Below are 21,664 nucleotides of genomic sequence, written 5' to 3' on the forward strand. Positions count from 1 at the left end.
AACGTTTCAATTTCTAATGTATTTTGTTTTTATTTTTTGGATATTGTGCTCTTTTACTACATTGTCAGGCCAAGTACTCTACATTGTGAATACCGCTATTGATTTTTTTTAAATAAAAGTATATTTTTTGGTTAAAAATTATATAAAAGTTTGTTTTTTAAGAGCATATTTTTTAAATTTTAAGAGCATATTTTAAAGTTTTTACTGCATATTTAAAGCGCTTAAAACGCTTTTTTTAGAGCATATTTCCGGTTTCCCTGGTGATCACAGTTTTTATAACTTTGAAATCGATTTTCGATCAAAAATATAAGTGATTACAGATTAACTTAATTGGATCACCATTTCAAATAATTTTGTATGGAAAATAATAGTGATCACAGATCGTATTCTGTTAAAAACTATGAGTGATCACAAATAAGCGTCCATTTCAGATTATCATTTGCCAAAAGACACAATTTCACAAAATACTATTTCTATCACCAAAGTAAATATGTCTTAAGTCTTATGATTTCCAAACAAACAAAAATTCATTATTTTAAATAGTATTTTGTAGCAATGAACACTTGCTATGAAATTGTTTTTACATGTATTTGCTATTGGCAAATTGTATTTTAAACTAAATTTATTTTTAATTAATTCTTAAAACGTTATTACTCAAAATTGTCTGTGTTGTGAAAACACAAGCCGTAAAACCAACTGTTGTCTAAATCATTAAACAGCATAATTGCCAAGTAGATATTTCCTGCTTTAAACTAGAACGTGTTTTAAATTTTAGATTCTGTTTAGACAGAAAACAGAATGCTTTACACTCACTAAGACTCTGTGCAGATATTATTTGTATGTTTAAATGAAATTTTAAATATTTGAAACGTTAGGACAGGAAGAAGCAGGAATAAATGGCAACATAAACGACATAATGGTTTAAACGTTACAACACGTTACGATTAACACGAATCTCAGCGTAAACGTGATGATAATATAAATCAGCAAAAATGAGGCAGGGCAGTAGCAGTAGCAGCAGATTGGCATTTCTTGCCATTTTATAATACAAATATATTGGCCAGAAGGACACATCAAGACATTGACTCCTGTCTAAGAATTCCAGCAATCATGCAGCTGGGTAATAAATGAGAACAGGTATTTTAACAAAATGTTCTTTTAAATGGCAACTAAAAGTTGAAATCTATTTGAAAGATTAAATATTGTCCACCATTTACCCTCCTTCTCCTTCCCAACTACTTACAGTTAATGTTTATAGTTTAGTTTGGGGAGTAGAAAAATAAGCAAGAAATAGTATCTATTTTATTGTTTATTTGTTGCTTTTACTTTTTTGCCTTTAGCATCATCATTATCATCATCATCATCGTCAACATTGTGACCAATTTTTTTTATACTCTTCCTCTTTGGCTCTTCCGATTATAGAGAGTTTTTTATTGTTCTTCCGTTTTTATTATTTTTAACTTCTTTTAGCCAACGAAGAAAACGTGATTTAAATTAAAATTTAACAGATTCCATATAAAATATTTATTCCCTTAGACGCCCTTTTTAGCATCATTACTGTGTATCAATTTCACATCAACCATCATTATCAACATCGTCAGCATCGTTGGTCTTATATTTGAAAAGGTGTAAGTAAAAAAATGTTTAATTTTTTTCATTATTTGTAACAAATATTCTTTTTATGATACAAAGCTTGAATTTATGCAATACCTAAGGTATTTAAAAAATCATAATCACTTTTAAAATTTATTAAAGGTTTATTAAACTAAATTTGATAAATTAAAAAATGTAAGGTCTTAACCTTAAATCTGTTAAAGACTTATCCCTCTTATAAACTTTGATAACATAAAACATTAATTATGAAATAGCAAGAATTTCCAATACGTTGAAAGGTTGTTCATATAATAGCTATTCCAAAATCAGAAGAATCTTACAACCCAGAAAAGAACCTCTACCTCTCTAGACAAAAATTTACTAATGAACCTCAACTAAGGATTCTGTAGAGAACGCTCTACGGCAGACATTAATCTGTGATCAAAAATCTAAATAGTACACTGAGAAAACAGATTTCTAGTGGCAACCGAATTTGTAGCCAATCGAATGATTCTGTTGCACACATAGAATTTTTCGGTTCTAGCAACAGTAAATCAGTTATTAGAGAAGAATTAATAAAAATTCGGTCACCAAGAACCCAAGAAATTATTCTTATACGATAAATCTCAAATAAATAGTTCTCCAATCGGACGTTAATCTGTCATTACTTATATCTTGAGGAAACTTTTTTAAAATTTATTACTTTTGACATCGTTAACAAATTCTCTTGATTCATATCTACACGCAGAGAAAAAATATAATTGGGCATGGTTACTGTAACCATTTAAATAGTGTTACAAGATTTTTAACAATATTATAGGCACAGTAACTATTTACATGATTGTGGTAACCATAATATGGTTAATTTATGATTCACATGATTGTATCAACCATATATATGGTTACAGTAAACAAATATATGTTTGTGGCTCCGTTATTTATTTTTATTTTTCTAAACGATTTATCATGTCAGTCTTAAATTGGTATCGATTCTTTTGCAAATGACAGCAACATTTGCCAGTCGTATTCATTCGGGTCGAAATTTTATTTATTCTGGGCCATGAGCCATCGGGATCTTGAACGATTCACGACTTCGTTAGACGGGATTTTTTTTTTAAATTTTTAACTTTTATTTTGTAAAATTAGTAGAATATAAATTTATTCAAAGTATTGGCCATTGTTAACTATGATAACGCGGACTTCATATGTTGTCAGAAATATGAGAAAAGATATTTCTAACAACATATGAATTACGCGCCAAAAGAACTGCTCATCTTTTAAAGGGCCAAGAACGAATCAAGCCAATTTCGGATACTCTGTTTTGAAGTGAAGCGTATCCCAGAGAGATCAATCGAAACAAATAGTAGTCGGACGGCGCAAGGTCTGCACTATAAGATGGGTGAGGTAAAACTTCCCAAAAAATTCATTCTAAATTGTTTTTAACAGGTATTCATGATGGAATAATACGGTTTTATGTCAGGCCGCATATTCTAAGAGATTTTTGGCCAATGCACGCTTCAAACGAATCAGTTGCATTCGGTATAGGTTCCCTGTGATGGTCTGGCCAGATTTCAGCAGCTCATAATAGATAAAACCCTTTTGCTCCCATCAAATACAGAGAATTACCTTAATTGTGAAAGAATTGTGCCAATTAGCGCCATGGATATTTGGCTTTGATATCGATTAGGCTGGTTGGACGGGTTGGACGGGTTGCACATATAATTTTTACGCTTCGGGTTATCGTAATGAATCCATTATGCATCGCAAGTAATTATTCGGTGCAAAAATGATTTCCTTACATAGCATTCAAGCAGCATTTCAGACATGCAATGTCTTTCAAGGTCTCTCAGCCTCAATTTGTATGGTAGCCAATTTCCCTGCTTTTGGATGAATCCTACTGCTTGCAAACGTTTCGAAATTGCTGATTGAGTAGCTCTCAATGATTTTGCAAGCTATTGCTGAGTTTGACAAAAATCTTTATCTTCATTTTGGCTGGCCTAGGCGATCTTTGTCTTCCATGTCAAAATCATCACTTCTGAATCGTACAAACCATATCTCTCACATTGAAACCGATGAAACACATTCACCATAAGCTTCGGTGAGCAATCGGTTTTATTCAGCTGCACTTTTTTTCAAATTAAAGCTGTAAAGCAAAACTTGACGCATATGATGCTTTATTGTGAGAATAAATGACAGTTATGTACCCTTCAAAATTACATATAAGTTATTAAAAAACTAAAACTGCATTCAAAAGATACGCCATCTTTTGTAAATCCCTTATTTTTAAATCATAATATCCGCACATTCCTCCAGAAGATCTCATCCATTTGTCTAATTGATCACAATTGAAGGGTACGTAACTGTCATTTATTCTCACAATAAAGCAGGGAATCCTATAGCTCAGTAAAGGGAATACTCAGTCTTTAAATGTACCGTTCGTATTTGAAATAAGCTCCTTACTGATATTTTCCAAAAAATCAGGATTATAGGTTAAATAATGATTTTCTCACTGGCTAATCGACCGCAAATGATCGAATTCTTCTAGTAAAATTTAAATAACAAGATTTCATGACAGCGACAACTCTCAAGGCTTTTCGACATGGTATCGAACAGAGTGTGGAAGTCAGATAAAAAAATATACTTTCAAACTTTTAATTTATGAGTGTAAGGGATGTCCCAATATTCATGTAAGATTTGAATATTCCACCAATTGAACAACTGACATTTTAGGGTTATTAAAAATAGAACATTTCACATTTTGTGTTCAGAGAATTGTTGAAAAATAAATGCAACTAACTGGACCATCAGGTTAGTGTCCATAATAACAACATGATATCAGAGTTTTTTCTGTCTAGATTGGATAATATTAAAAAAAAAAATAATTAAATAAAGGTTGTTGGCTTGACTAATGCGCCATCTCATCACCTTAGGCGCTGCAACCTGCACTAATAACAAATATAACGCACAATTGCAGAGTTGTCAATTAAAAAGCTTTTCTCCTCCTTTCACCACCTTTTCTTCTCACTCTAACCCCTTTCCAAAGAAAGTAACACAAATATATATAGGCTTATTAATTGACTGAGAGTTACTTCTCTTTTTAAAAAATCATTATGTTCCTAAAATGGGTAACTCTTAAAGGTTCCGGTCATTGCGAATTTGTTGGAAAAGAACCAAAGTCCCTTTACAGATTTAAAAAGTGATTTTTTTTCGAAAATTCCTTATAATTCCTAAAATGGCAAACTGTTAAAAGTTTGAATCCAAGAATGAATACCAATTCGTTTTTTACCCACTCAAGAATTGTGTGAAAAGAACCAGAGTCATTTAACAAAAAGTGATTTTATCAAAAAAAATTTACAATTTCTAAACGACCAAACTATTAAGACTTCAGGGCATTTATCTGACACTACCGGGCATAACCTCAAATAATTTTTTCTGTCCACTTTAAAAAAAAAAATATGAAAAATATTTTTTAACTCCTAAAAATTAATCTGTTAAAGGTTCTGCATCTATGGCGTTTATCTAGACAATTAAATCCAATATGTTTTTTGGATCCTTTTACGGATTTCAAAATTGATTTTTTTAAAAAAATATTTTTAATGAAATATTTTGATTTTTTGAGGTAGAAAAAAATTTTGGATAAACTTTGAAACTGAATTCAGATGGCTTGTATTTATTTTAATTTTCGAAATGAAAGAATCACTGATACAGCGATATGTGTCACTGATAAAACCTGTCTAACCGAAATCATAGATTACAAATCGTTCACCTTTCACCTATGGTGAAGCCAAAAATTATAGACTTTTTTTAATTTTTCAGTTTTTTTTTGTGCATTAGTAGTGGCTTAGACTCAGATTACTGAAAGGTCTCAGTTTCTTCTTTCTAAATATGCTGAGAAACTTAAAATCATTTATATTCAACTAAGCTACAGACTTGTAAGTCCGTAACTCCTACCTGTAGGTAGGAATCAAAGAATTAGCAAGGTTCCCCACCACTACACCTATTACACAGAGGCAACGACAGCCAAATTATCCTAGACTAGCTACAGCAGACCAATCATCTACTTAGTTGGAACAACAACCGATTAACGAAACTGATACAAGGCAAAAATAACAATAGACTAGATCTTATGGCAACAACCGACAACATGTATCCTTGCAACAGCAAAAGTTTAACGAAACTGATACAAAATAACAATAGACTGGTTCAAATGGCAACATCGTACATGGAGACGCACGATACTCACATAACTAGGACAGTGCAAACAACTGCTTTGTCGATGCAAAAAAAAACACCCAAGAGGAGTAATGTAGAGAAAAAATCCGTAACTCTAGCTTTAAGGGGTGTTTGGCAAAATTCATAAAAAGATTCTTGTTGTACTTGACATCACCTACCAGAATAATAGTGTTACGAAATTGTACTTGAGTTCAAATATAACGATTTTAAGGGCTGATTTAAAAGTAGCATAATGTTTTCAAATAACAGTGCTGTAATAGCAAACTGTAACATATCTGTGGGCATTATTAAATAAAAACTTTCAGTTGATTTGATCGTAAGTTGGCAACGCTGTATTCGAATTCGAATATTCAGTTAAAGAACATTGTAGAAAGTACACCACAGATGGCGTATGTATTAGTAAGATCTAGAATATTCGAATTTTGACAGTTAAAGAACAATCTAGAGTGCAGATGGCAGTGTTATAAATAGTGGCAGAGGTTGCAGTCGTGAGTGAGTTTATCAGAGACGCTTTTCGAATAAACATCAACTGAGTGCCTTAAAGTGTGTTGTGTTTTTCAAGTAAATTCGTGTACATTATAAATTGTGTCTGTATTTCTGCGAATTTACAAACGTGTATAAAAAACATTGAGTGACTATTTAATTCTGTTGCTGTTGTACGTTTGAATAAATAAAGAGTTGTTACCATTTTGAAACTACTAAACGCCTTTAATTTGCAATCAAAAGTATCCGGTTTATTTAAAGGAAATAAACCAAACGTTTTGAAAAGGTTAAAACGTAGCAATAGTAACACTTCCCATGAATTTCTTGTAGGACAGTGTAGTTAATTAGTAAATAATATTTTGTATTTATGTTTTGAAAAGTCTGAGTCCCATAGTTAATTTCAAAATTACATCACTTTTAAATAAACATATCAAAAAAGTTCTATATTATTCAAAATTATTTAATAAACATACATAAATATTCACAGGTATTTTCAAAAGTTTAGAATACTTTAACTGGCAGTGTGTAAATAGTAATCTAACACACATTTTTAACTTACAGCTAAACTTTTCGATGATATAATGCTATTATACAGTGCTTAATCATATTAACTGCAACTTCCTACATTCATTTAATAACACATAAAAGACCCAACAACCAAAATTAAAATTTTTAACACAACTTTGAGTTAAAACAAAAATTAGAGGCTGTAGATTTTTAGCCAATATATTTGGGAAACTTTTCAGCATTTTATACTGTATGTAGATAAATAGGCTTTTAATTTAAATCATTTAGGTCATTTTGATGTTCTGATAAATGTGCCTGTGGTAACTGCAACTAAATGTTTTCCTATATGCCGCTGCAGCAAAACATTTCTATGCTGTATAGGAATGTTTTGTTTTGTTTATTTATTTATTTATGTTGTCATATTTAGCATCATCATGATTAAAAAGTTTTTTGTGTTTAGTTTTAAAACATACACACCAAAAAAGCACTATAAATAACGCAAAACAACCAAATAGAAAAGTTAAACAGCATAAAATTGCATTTTGAGTACATTTTCTGTGTGTGTTTGTTTGAGCACCGTGTACACAGGTTGGCTTAAGTAAATTGTCATTTGGTTTTGAGGTAGAGGAATAAAAATACAAAACTACAACAACAAACTATACAACTCAAACAGAAGTTGCATAAAACTCATGATGTACAGAAGAGAGGAAGGAGTTTAAATGCATCCAGGATCTTAAAAGCAGTAAAGTTTAGAAAAAGTTTATATTTTTATGTTGATATACTCGTACATATTTACACACTGCACTGTATGAATTTCTTATACATACTTGTATAATGTCTTAAAGGAACGGTGCTGGCAAATAAAACAAAAATAACTAACAAAAATATAAGATTTTCTTGGGTAATACGCATTTCAACGCTGTTTGTTTTGGCAGCTGTAGATTGTAAACAAAATTACAAGGACTTTTTACAGAAAAATATTACATATATATAAAATTGCAATAACAATATATTTAGCTAATATAAATATATCTATTTTTGTAGTTGTGGCTTTAATAATAATTTAAATTTGTTCTTATTATTGTAAAATATTTGTGTGATATGGTTTGGTGGGCGTATGATTAATATGGTTTTAAAAATATTCACCACCATTTGTTTGGTTTATTCAAATATCAACTTGGCAGCACTTTATATTTTGGGGGTTGTGTCTTCACTAAGTGTAAACAGCTAAGCACAGTTATGCACACGTGCTACCATTTAACATACACCGTGAGAAAATATTGTGTTTATGAAAATAATGAGAAATTTATGAAAAAAAATTTACAAAATTTGTCAATTTGAAATCATGATATTCAAATTAATATTGAGAAAATTCAGAATATCAAAATAATATAAAAAAAAAACAAGTAAGAAAGTATGGTCGGTGAGTAAACGTTCACAAATCTTATTCGAATGCGGCATTATTCATAAACAACCAACAAGTAGAAAGAGTCAATAGATTTGTCTATCTCAGATGTTTGCTCCATAAGGATTGGGATTCGAGAAATCAACATTGGCCTCCGGCTCCGCTTCATGAAATGCTACGTCTGGTCGGTACTAATGTATGGTGTAGAAACATGGACTTTAAAAATCAACATTATGAATAGAATAGAAGCTTTTGAAATGTGGTGCTTCCGAAGACTACTGAAAATATCGTGGGAGATAGAGTGTCTAACTATGAAGTTTAAAAAAGAATGGGATGTGAACGTGAACTACTTCCCACTATTAAACGATGGAAAACTGCCTACTTTGGTCATATTATACGTGGGAGCAAATACGAGCTATTGCAACTGATATTAGAGGCAGACGAGGAATGCGCCGAAAACAAATGTCGTGGCTCAGTAACATAAGACTTTGAACGTGCATTAGAACTATAGGTGAATACAGCAAGACAATGGGACGAATTTCGTGATATTTTTAATAATTTAAGTTAGAAATGATATTTAATAACCAATTTATTGTATATCCAGCAGTGGATTTGTAATAAAACAAATATGAAATTTATTTCTGTTGAATTTTATGTGGATACCAAAATTTTTAGGAGATTTATGCTCGTTAAAGTGATTATCGGAAGCAGGCCTTATATGGGAGTTATTATTAATTATGTACCGATCATCATAAAATTACGTGACATGACTTCTGTTTATATAAAACTTATTTGGAGTGTAGTTTGTGTAGATACCTATATAAATTAAACATTTATTACCGATAAAATCCATTTGTCTGGGGGCTAGATAAAGGAATGTAACGAATTCAGCTATTTTAAATAGGTGTTGACCTTTTATGTGTCAAAAATCAAAATTGTGACCTGTACTTTGCACACATGGTTTACATGGACAGCCAGCCAGACGGGCGGGGGGACTCGTTTAATCGCCTCAGAAAGTGATTCTGAGTTAGACTAATATTTTTGTGCCCAAATAACTTATATATGTACATGATTCATATATCAATATAACTGGAGATATAAGGAAAAAACCGGGACAACCACGATTTTTGCTCTATTTTTGATCTATATCTGGATTACTAAGTCATTAATATAGACAATATGAATATCTAATGATAGATATTTCAAAGTCCATTGCAACGATGTATATAAGGCTATAGTAAGTTGGACCTACAATGGGCCAAATCAGGAAAAATATTTTTTAACCCGAATTTTTTTTGGCATAAATTTTTTTTAAAAAAAAAAATAATTTTAAATTAAAAGAAAACTTTTAAAAAATTTAAAAAAAAAATTGGAAAAAACTTTTTTAAAAACAATTTGGAACATTTTTTTTTAAAAAAAAATTTAAAAATTAAATTTTGTTTAAATAATAATATTTAAAAAAAAATATTTTTAAGTATAATTTGGTGAAGGGTATATAAGATTTGGCACAGCCGAATATATCTCTCTTAAGCTACGTTTCCGCATACACCGTAATCGGCACCGAAAACAAAATTCCATACAGAAGTTGGAATTTCGTTTTCGGTGTATGCGGAAACGTAGCTTTACTTGTTTGATTTTTATTCGTTACGAATTAGTTAAATTTTGAATTAATTCTTTTCACAACAAAAAAGAAATTTTGAATCAATTCAAACGAATTAAGCAAAAATGAATTTCAATTCATTTCCAATTCAAATAAGTTTGTAAAAAGGAGTTGCAATTCGTTTTCAATTCAAATGTATTTGTATAAAGGAATTGTAATTCGTTTCCAATTCAAATGAATTTATTAAAGTTAATTGCAATTCATTTCCAATTCGTTTGCATTGAATTGATTTTGAATTCATTCAAATGAATTAGAACAATGAATTGCAATTCAAATGAATGAAATCTAAAATGAGTTCAAATCAATCAAATTCAAGAGCAGATCTAAATGTCGCATTTAGTTCCGTGGAAATGCTCATATATTGCTGTTTTTTTTTACTAATACATTTTCACTACTTTGGCTTTTAACGACAGATTTTCTGTCTATGAATAACCTCCGGTTTCATATAAATAATATTTATAAATATCTGAGAGGGCCAATTGTACTACTTTTGTTTAATAGAAAACTGAAAAGTACCATGAAACGTTCATTTAAAAAGGAAATTGAAAAAGCAAATTCATCGTACAAATTCGAGATACTTTTTAAAATATATAAAATAAAATTAATGCTAAAATCAGATACTCTATTGAACAATGATTTAATTAAATTAATCATATACAACTAATTACTAAAATGAGATGTAAACAGTTTACCACATTTGCCACCCCTGATGCATATTTATACAGGTCGAAACCATTAGATTGTTTGTCACCACTATTCTCAATCAATAAAAATTAGTCATCACACCACATATAAAATGAAATATAGTTTTGCTAATATAAATTACTATAATATCAAAGCTGTCGATAAACGGATCGTTATAAATATTAAGTTTTTTAAAGATGTTCAGAAAACATTTTACATTAATTTTGCTAATAGCATTAATAGTTCAATATCAAACGGTGGAAAGTTTAAATTCAAAACTTGCAAAACGTTCCATTAAAGAAGTAACGTTAAATTGTGAAAATGTTAAACACGATGGCAAATGTATTACTAACACAAAACAATCCGGATATCTAGGAGATCGTTTGGTTAATATGAACTTTAAACTCAACCCATATTCAAAAGTAAAGGTAAAGTTTTTAATTAACTATGTATGTAAAACATTTATTTGTAATACTCAATTTATTATAGGCAACAAAAGAAAATGACGATCAAAATAAAACTGAATCAATATGGTCTAAACTATGGAATAAACTATGAACATATTTGAAACATGTTAACTCGATCTTTTAGAATTCTTCAAGTATTTTTAAATAGATTGCAAAGTATTTGTCAGTGTTGTACATGTAGAAGAAGTTCTATATTTTTTTTTACAATTATGAAAAATAAACATTTTAAAATTAAGTTTCTATTGTTATTATTGGTTAATTAAAAAAAAAACAAGTAAGATAGCTATTTCCAGCTGTGTCTAATCTTAGACACCCTTCACCAAAGAATACTTTAAGATAAATATTAAAAACAATTATTGCTATGTGATTATATCGTATGGGTAATATTTAGAAATCTAAGTTGAACTGTAGCGGATATATTGATGTATGAATCATGAATTTGAGGGCTTCAGAAAGTTTATTTCAACAGAATTTGTGGGGGTCGCAAATGAAAAATATAGAAATAGAGAATTATACTTAGAGACGTATCAAAACGGGGTCCCTTCGACTCTACTTGATTGTTCGCACGTAGTGAACTACCACGAGACGAGACACTTCGATTTGTCAAACAAAAATACAACAAATCATATGTTTGATACAACAAAATACATTGACTAGTATATTGTTGTTGCAAGAGTTAAGTTTTTGAAAACAGAGTTTAAAAAATTTCCAAAAATTACTCCCCGGGAGGTTATCAATAATCTAAAATTGTAAATTAGTTCCCGAACTGAATGAGACAGACTCATAAATCAATAACAATTTAAGAGGCAGTGATAGGAGAACATTTGTAAGACGGCCGGAGGGAAACATTCTGTACCCCAAGTAAACAAGTACTATAGTCAAGTTTGGCGGTGGCAAAATCATGATGTGGGGCAAGGTATGTGTCCAATTCATATCCTAAAAGATACTCGTAAAGTAAAAGCAGCTGCTAAAATAAAATGCACTGATTATTTTGTGGTCAGAGGCAAAGCTAATGCTGAGTTGAAATTGTATAAAGTTCAGAAAGTTCCAGATCACAATTTGGCAAAAGAACGGGCGAAAAAATTGAGATAAAATTTTATAAAAAGTACACATGATGTGTGATGGATGATGAATTCTCACAACTTCCGACTCAAGATTTGTATGTGACTGATTGACGAGGTAATGTTCAAGAACAATACCGAAAAAAAACAAACGAAATTCACCAAGAAGTTTCTTATGTGGCAAGCCATTTGCAGTTGTGGCAAAAGAATCATTTGTGACATCAGACAAGATAAACACTGAAATATATATTTCGGAGTGTCCACAAAAAAGGCTTTTGCCTTTCTAAAAAAGAGCACAGAGTTCCTTCATATTTCTGTTGCATCATGCCCCTATGAAAAAAGGCCCTTGAGTGGTATTCAAACAAAAATTTCAATTCTGTGCAGAACTTTGGCCTTTGGACAAAACAAAGAATTAAAGAACACAGGGAAGGCACTTCAGGGCATCTCCGGTTTTAAGCATAAGTGGACCACCTCTTTAATGGGAGAATTTCCGGAAAAAAGTGGATAAATTTATAAATACCGAGTAATATGCCTGTATTCTAATGTGTAACGAATATGTACAATGTTTGAATGAATTTAAGTATTTTTGAGAATTTTTATATTGAGCGGTTAAGTTTTATTTAACTTAATACATGTGTAAGTTTTTTGCGGCCCACTCTACAAAGGTCGCAACTAAATATTATAGATATTAAAAACTGAATTACAAATCTTACCATTCATGGTGAAGGGTATAAAATCATACGAAGGAGAATATACATACGATAAATTTAAACAAATAAAAAAAGTACAATTCAGATTTATTTTCTCAATAAAAAGTTACGCCTCCATTATTTGTTAAGTTATTTCCCATTTAAGACAACAATCCTCGGACATATCCCTTATTGAGAAATCCCTTCACAAAGACTTAACTCCAATTTTTTGACATTAATAAACGTAAAATTAATGTATGTATCTAATATTTAAGGGAATAAATTAATAAAAACTCCTGTAAAGAATAAATGGAATAGATTTTTCTCCAATGAAAAAAAAACCGATTCATTCAACTTACCAGATAATTTTTTGAATTCTTCTCCTTTGCAACTTCTCAAAAGGAATTTTCTTACTTGAAACCTAAACTAAAGTTTATCAATGACTACTATAAACCGCACTTGTTCCTTACAAAAAGTAATCGATTATTATCAATCTCAATTTTTTCTTTTATTATATTTTTTATACATATTTTTATTAATTTCTATTTTACTTATTTATATTTGATATTTTATTGCTTTTTTTTAATTTCCTTCACTTTAAAAAAAAAATACTAATAAAATAAATTTAATGAACTTTGATTGGCAAATAACCGATTACATGCACTTTCATACTTTTATTCGCTACTAAATACATAACACTAATTACAGCAAGAAGCAAAATTATATGAATTTTGAGCCCAAACTTTACACACATATTTTTGCAAAACTAATTCATTTTATGGAAAACTAATTAGATACACACAAAGCTAGCTTATTTATTTATACAATTATCCATTTTTCTTAAAAAACTGAGCACTTTTTACGACTGAATTCATTAATTAAATACGAGTCGAGTTTTACTGCCGTTTCCGCCATTTAACGAAAATAAAGAACTAAATAAATTGTCAAGAGCAAGTGTTGTATTTTGTACGTAAGGATGATAAAATTCCGATAACGTGTTGTATTTCCGATACTAAAAATTGTTGGTAAAGAGCAAAATCTAGCTAATTCATAAACCAATTAATCTACAGCAAATCTAGTTTAACCCACCGTTATGCCATGTTTCCACGGCAGTCTGAATTACTTAATTCGCGTTTTGAATTACGATTGCGAATCAACCTGTTTACACGACAACATTCGTAATTCAGGTAATTCAAACTGAATTACGTACGAACAAGGTAATTCGCACTTAAAAATTTTGTATGGCGAATCATGTAATTCAGTTCGTAATTGGGGGTTGAATGACGAATGAGAGCGTGAATGACGAATAATGCCGTCTTGTGAACATGGTATTAGTCGCAATCTCTTTATCAATTGAGACTAGTCGCAATGTATCAAATTGATATTATATAAATAAAGAAAAAAACGTTTGAAAATAATCTCAGCACTTTTTATTTCTTAAACATAAAATCAATATTAAACAAGTAAGAAAGTATGGTGGTCAAGCCCGACCATATAATACCCTACAGTAAATGAGGAAAAACATTTTTCTTTTAAAATTTCAATAATTTATATTCGTGAGTGATTTTCGGAAGTGGGCCTTCTATGGGAGCTATAACCAATTATGGACCGATCACATAAAATTAGGTCGTGTGATTTATGTCTATCTGAAAGTTATTTATGTTGAATTTTGTGTGAATACCAATATTTTCAAGAGATTTATGCAAGTTAAAGTGATTTTCGGAAGCTGGTCTATTTGGGAGCTATGAGTAATAATGGACAGATCGTAACAAAATTTTGTGACATGAATTTCGTATATTTAAAACATATTTGGAGCGAATTTTGTGTAGATACAAGCATAAATTAAACATTTATGACCGACAAAGTCCAATTTCGGGAAGACATTTGTATGGGTGAAATAATGGACCGAATCTTATATACCCTTCACCAAATTATACATTAAAATACAAATTTTACATATTTTTAGGCAAACAAAATTTAAAAAAAAAATAAAGGATAAAGGAAAAAAATTTCCTGAAGATGTAGCGAAATATCAAAACAAAAATTAAAATATTTTTATAAAAAAAATTAAAAATTTTTTTTTTTCATTTTTTTAAAAACAAACATTTTATTTAATTTTATTAATGAAAAAAATAAATTTTTTCCTGAAGAAAATTGGAATTGAAAAATATTTTTCACCATTAATGAACGTAAAATTAATGAATCTAATATTTATGACAATAAATTACTAAAAAAGATTAAATGGAATACACTTTTCTCCAATTAAACAAAAATTGTTTAATTTAATACCTTTTAGATTAACACCAACCAGATCTAATTCAAACAAAATAGATGAAAAAACACTTACCAGATAATTTTGTATAGATAAACATATGTATTTTGAATTCTCCTCCGTTGCAACTTCTCAAAAGGAATTTTCTTGTTGGAAACCTAAACTAAAGTTTATCAATGACTACTATAAACCGCACTTGTTCCTTACATAAAGTAATCGATTATTACCAATCTAATTTTATTCTTTTTTTATATTTTTCATATATATTTTTATTCATTTCTATTTTTACTTATTCATAATTTTTTATTAATTTTATTTTTTATTTCTTTTTTTATTTTTCTTGGCTTTTTTTAAAAACTTTACTAACAAAATAAATTTAATGAACTTTGATTGGCAAATAACCGATTACATGCACTTTCATAATTTTATTCGCTATTAAACACACAACACTAATTGCAGCAAGAACCAAAATCTAATGTATTTTGAGCACAAACTTTACACACATTTTTTTCCAAAACTAATTAATCGTATGGAAAACTAATTAGATACACACAAAGCTAGTTTATTTAGTTATAAAATTATGCATTTTTCTTAATAAACCTTGCACTTTTTACCACTGAATTCATTAATTAAATACGAGTCGTGTTTTACTACTGTTTCCGCCATTTAACGAAAATAAAGAACTGAAGATATTTACAAGCAAGAGTTGTATTTTGTATGTAGGAATGAACCAATTCCGATTACATGCACTTTCTTTTATTCCCTTTTAAATACACATCCCCAATTGCAGCATGAAGCAAAATCTTATGTATTTTGAGAACTACTTTGCACACATTTTTTTTCCAAAAATAGTTAATTTTATGAAAAACTAATTAGATACACACAAAGCTAGCTTATTTAGTTATACAATTATTCATTTTTCTTAAAAAACTTTGCACTTTTTACCACTGAATTCATTAATTAAACACGGGTCGATTTTTACTACCGTTTCCGCCATTTAACGAAAATAAAGAACTGAAGAATATTGATAAGCAAGAGTTGTATTTTGTATGTAGGAATGATAAAATTCCGATAACGTGTTGTATTTCCGATACTAAAAATTGTTGGTAAAGAAGAGGAAAATCTATCAAATTCATAAACTTGTTAGTGATTGTTAAACCCATTTATATTTACCGGATATCTAGTTCAAATGGGATTTCAATCACAATCTAGTTTACCATACTAGATTTTAATAAGATTTCCCATACAAAACAAAATCCATTTTATTTTACTTGTGTATAAATATACAACTTTCTTTAAATTTTTAGTAACGACAAATTCATTTCTATTTGTACTTATCAAAGACACACATCACTAGTTGCAACCACTTCCTTCATTAATTCTATTTGCCTTCTCTAAATACTAAAAATACAACTCTGCTACTTGTCATTTTCTTTAGTTCTATATTCTCGGTTAATGGCGGCAACGGTAATGAAAATGGTTTCGTTTTTAATAACAAATTTCCGTGGTAAAAAGTGAATAGTTTATTAAAAAAATTGCATAATTTTATAAATAAAAGTGTATATTTTCTGTGCATATAATTAGTTGGTTGCGAAATGAAATATATTTTGAGATAAATGTGTTTAAAGTTGGGTTAAAAGTAGTTCGTAATTGTTCGTGTAAAGCTTGTTGTTGCTGTTTTTTCTAGTAATTTTTGTTAGTTAAAGTGTATTTAATGGTGTTCGGTTATTTTCTAATAAGAATGTGAAATTTCATTCTGTTTTACGAAAAATTAAAAAAATCAAATAAATAAGGAAACAAATTGTAAAATGTTTTGTTTCCAATAGCAAAAAGTGAAAAAAATATAAGTCGAATCAACAAAAATTTGGCAGCAGTCGTTTAAGGTACGATAATTTTCATTACATTTACTTATATATAGGCCGTATATCAAACACATTGTCATCTAATCACTCGATTACAGCTCTAGACGTGTGTTTGGGGTCAATATCGTGCTGGAATGTCCAAATACAGCCTCAGGCCATTATATTGCTACCATCAAACATGACTGTCTTATGTTTGTACTTTTCCCATTACTGTCTCTTAAATTGTCTTTTGATTCATCCGAAAAGGAAACAGTATTTCTGTTTCGACCAGTTTAAATATGCTTTGGCAAATTGAATACTAGCAGTTACGATAACAGCTTTTGTCACGGGACGATTGCAACAAAGACCATCCTCTTTTGTATTCAATAATACGTTAGGAAAGTTTACATTAATGAAACACTTTTGTAAGTTTTGGAAAAGAACTGCTACTTGGTATACAATGAAAATGTTGCTGGAATGTCAGAAACCTCTTTAAAATTTCACAGCCGGTATGTCTTTACTAGACAATAATTAAAATCCCATAAACTTGTGGCAGCTTAAATGTTAAATACTAAAGTTTATATAAATGTCGCTAGATGGCACAGTTAAAACCTTTAAATTCCCACAAGTTTTTCATTTCCTTGCCACCTCACAGTAAACTCCCTTATTTAAATACATACATTTGTTTGTCCTTCTTTCTTTATTGGTCACAAATACATCATAGCAAATTTTATGAAACTCTTTTAGCGTTTTTTTGTTTTAAATATTAACTTTCACATACTTAGAGATGAGAGAATATGAGAGTTTTGTGTGGTGCTTGGAGTTTATGTAATATTTCTACTAAAAAAGCTTTGCGTGTAAAAAATCAAATTAATATAAAACATGGTGAATAAAATCATAGCAATGCGATATCATTTCTTCTTGGGATCCTTAAGACCAGCGCCTGCGTTAAATTTAAAGAATATAATATCACCATCTTCCACAACATGGTTACGACCCTGTTGGCGGTATTTACCAGCAGCCTTGCAGGCTGCTTCTGAACCCTCCTCCTTAAAGTCCTTGAAATGCATGATTTCAGCCATAATGAAACCCTTTTCGAAATCGGTGTGAATACGACCAGCAGCCTGGGGAGCTTTGGTACCCTTCTGGATGGTCCAGGCCTTAACTTCATCAGCACCGGCGGTAAAGAAGTATTCCAATTGCAAAGCTTTGTAGCCGGTCACAATGATTTTGTCTAATTGTGATTTGCACTTGGTTTCCTCTTCATAGGCCTTCTGTTCCAGATCGTCTTTCTCCGATAAAGTTTGCTCAAAGGCACCCGAGAAGGGAATAATGGTGGCACCGGGATCATGTTTATCAACCCATTCCTTAATCTTGGGCAACCATTTGTTCTTCTTGCGTATGAAATCTTTGTCAGACAAATTCACCAAGTAAATGCAAGGTTTAGAGGTCAAAAACAAGTATTTGTTTAAGATTTCAATCTAAAATTGAAATATAAAATTATTAAAATCAAATTTAGAGATATATTAATATAATAAATTCTGCTTACATCATGAGTATTCCAGTCAGCAAATCTTAAATGCTTTTTCTCATCCACCAAAATACCCTTGATTTTCAACAAAGAATCATATTCAGGCTTTAGTTTTTTATCAGCACCACGGGCCACAACCTTCTCCAACTTATCAATATACTGTAACAATTTCTCTTCGTCCTTCAAACGCAATTCTTCGCAAATAATATCCAAATCACGCACAGGATCGACTTCACCTTCGACGTGTGTGACATCGGGATCGTCGAAAGCACGACACAAATGGAATATGGCATCACAAGCGTTGATGTGAGAAAGGAAAGCGTTGCCCAAACCTTGGCCTTCGGCAGCTCCCTTAACCAAACCAGCAATATCGACTACGTTCAAGAAAGCTGGTACTTTGCTGTAAATGATTAGGGGAAATGTTGGGTTAAATTATGAAGTGTTAATAGGAAAATATAGTTAGTTGTACCTGGCTGGCTTGTGGTAGTTAACCAAAAAGTCAAATCTTTCATCGGGTACTGGAACTCTACGTAAAGGAAGGAAACAAAATGGAAAGGTTAATGCATTGGCTTAGAAGAGAATAAAATTTTACTATCAACTTAGGTATGAAAGATATAAAATAAATTGATTTTGATGTAATAAATTGTATGTGAAACAGAAAAAAGATTGTGGTTTTTAACAATAACATGTATTATATTTAAATAGAAACCTTTGAATGAAACTACATATGTAAAAAAAAAAATTTTAAATAACAATTCGAAAACATTTTTTTTCCAAAAAATTAAAAAAACAACTTTGGAAAAAAAAATAAATTTTGTTTACCTAAAAATATTTAAAATTTGTATTTTGAATTATAATTTGTTAAAGGGTATATAAGATTCGGCACAGCCAAATATAGCTCTCTAACTTGTTTTTTAAGCATTGGCTAAATGGAATGTAATTGTGTGTACTTATAGTTGCATTGAATCCAATGTGGAAAAATATATTTTTTCCTTTATTTTTTTTTTTTTGGATTAAAATGCACTACATTGCCTTTTCATAAAAACTCAAAACTATAGATCAAATGAATCTGAAATTCTATTGAATACTAAAATTTGTTATGCAATAAAACTTTTTAAACACATTTCTTTTAATAAAACAAAAAATATTAAAAATCGTTTTTTTCAAAATATTCAGATCACGTTCTGAAAATAAATTGTAGTATTCAATAGAATTTCAGATTCATTGGTTCTAGAATAGTTTTAAATTGTTCTGAAATTGACAAAGTGCATTTTAATCCAAAATTGATAATTTCTTTATATTTGACCGCGCCTAACCGCCCACTATTAGTTAACACATAATCAGTCTTTGTGTGAATGGGGGTTAGACAATATTTTCAATTCATTCAAAAACAAAGGAATGATAAAAAAATGTTTTATTCATTTTGGATTAGAATCGAATTAACAAAATTTTAACCCTTCAAAAATTGAATGAATTTAATTTATATTTACAAATAAAAACCTTAAATGAACTAAATAATTTGTTTTGTTGGGAATGGTTTTCAGGTTGCTTCATATATCGTATTATTTATATAAAGACAAATTTTACGTATGACCTCATCCTGGCGGGTTTTATTTTACTGTGACACATACTTGCAGGGTAAATGCTATCATATTTATACCTATATTCTAATTGATTTTTCTTTTACGATTTTTGAGGTAATTAAGGTCAAAATTAAAAAACATTTTGGTGCATTATGCTGAAACACCTCTTAACTATTTAAACCATATCTAAGTTTCTTAATTTCTTTTAAAAAAAACTTCAATTATATCCACAACTAAATGAGTAAACATGAAAATAATTTATAAAATATTATAGTATTACTAAAATTGATACTTATTCTCATTGGGATCGATGGTACAGAAAGGGAAATTCTCCGCGGGTGCAGCACTCTTGGTCAGGACATTGAAAAATGTTGACTTGCCCACATTGGGTACACCAACAATACCAATGCGAAGATTGGTGCCAATACGACCAATCAAGGGTTTACGTTCAGGTTCCTCATGTTTCTTGGGAGGCATGTTGTTTTGTGTTGTTGTTTATTTAGTTGTGACCTCTAAAAACCTGCAAATAACAAAAATATGAAACATGTCACTACAAATTCCCACACACTGACTATTTTTAACAAAATAAAAATCTATTCCTATACCAGACAACAACGACAACAAAAGAAGAGCCACAACAACAAATTTTTATAATTTACTTGTCTGGCTAACGCATCTTTAAACATAACCTCACTTTTAATAAATGAATACAAATAAAACATTGCAATTGTAGCACCACTTCAATTTACTTTTAATTCATTTAATTACACAGATAACTTCCATAATAAATTTTTAATTTGATAATTTTCTATTAAATATGTTTGGAAATATTTACTTTTTTCACACGGTAGTACCCGGCTGCAATCGTTTAACGATTCGCGTGTTAATAGAAGAAAGAAAACGTCAAAAACATCTGACGATGGCAAAAATTTTTGTTGTTCGTGTTTTTGTTTTGTGTATTTCTTTCGTATCACTGTGGTGTGTTTAGTGGTATTTTAATGGTGAATGTGTTGAAATTCAAGAATTTATGGCTGTTGTGTTAAATCAAGGCGAATTAATACAAGGTGGAGTCAGTCAAACAGCTGATCATTTTTTTTTTCGCTTTTTGGTTCTAACAACTGTCAAAGCTTGTTTTTATATTTAAATATCTACATATTCTAAGCTTAATAACAAAATATTTATTGTTTACATAAATAAGTAAAGCCCTCACTATTCAATTATTTACACTATATTAAGTTTAAATACTTATTTGTTTAATTTTTCATTTTGGTTTTTTGACATTTAAGACCAATCGTTGTTTTTGTAGAACTGACACCACCTTGTATGAATTCGCCTTGTGTTAAATAAAACAAACAAGATACATACAATAATTTGAAATAATTAATTCACTTCTTATTAGTTAAATGAACAAAACTAATTTTGTGGATTTAAAATATTGTATGTTCGAAAAATATTTAATATGTATTAAGATAAAATGCAGTTTTGTTAAAACGACTAGAAATCTATTTTTGTGTTTTTTTTTTAATTAAAAGAAATTGCATTTTACAAATTATTAAAACTTTTCTGGGATGTTGTTACTTTCATGGAAATATAACCATATATGCACACCAGTACGTGATAAAAGACAAAAATAAACCCGTGTCTCCCAGTTTTGC

The 21,664-nt window shown here is 29.8% G+C and overlaps 1 protein-coding gene across 1 annotated transcript; it reads right to left on the bottom strand.

Annotated features, from left to right (window-relative positions):
- Window positions 1-17,576: 17,576 nt before the first annotated feature.
- On the bottom strand, window positions 17,577-20,529 carry LOC135956380 (obg-like ATPase 1). Its single transcript, XM_065506844.1, has 4 exons — window positions 20,306-20,529; window positions 18,896-18,956; window positions 18,445-18,826; window positions 17,577-18,376 (listed from the first exon to the last, which is right to left on the bottom strand). The coding sequence occupies exons 1-4, from the start codon at window positions 20,484-20,486 to the stop codon at window positions 17,807-17,809; spliced, it is 1,194 nt and encodes a 397-aa protein (XP_065362916.1). The 5' UTR covers window positions 20,487-20,529; the 3' UTR covers window positions 17,577-17,806.
- Window positions 20,530-21,664: the final 1,135 nt, after the last annotated feature.

The sequence above is a fragment of the Calliphora vicina genome, chromosome 4, assembly GCF_958450345.1.
Source record: "Calliphora vicina chromosome 4, idCalVici1.1, whole genome shotgun sequence".
NCBI lineage: Eukaryota > Metazoa > Arthropoda > Insecta > Diptera > Calliphoridae > Calliphora > Calliphora vicina.

Coding starts and splice junctions, on each gene's coding strand:
- LOC135956380 (XM_065506844.1), bottom strand. CDS start 20,486: ATGCCTCCCAAGAAACATGAGGAACCTGAACGTAAACCCTTGATTGGT. Junction 18,827..18,895: donor AACTACCACAAGCCAGCCAG/GTACAACTAACT, acceptor AATCATTTACAG/CAAAGTACCAGCTTTCTTGA. Junction 18,377..18,444: donor CTGACTGGAATACTCATGAT/GTAAGCAGAATT, acceptor TTTCAATTTTAG/ATTGAAATCTTAAACAAATA.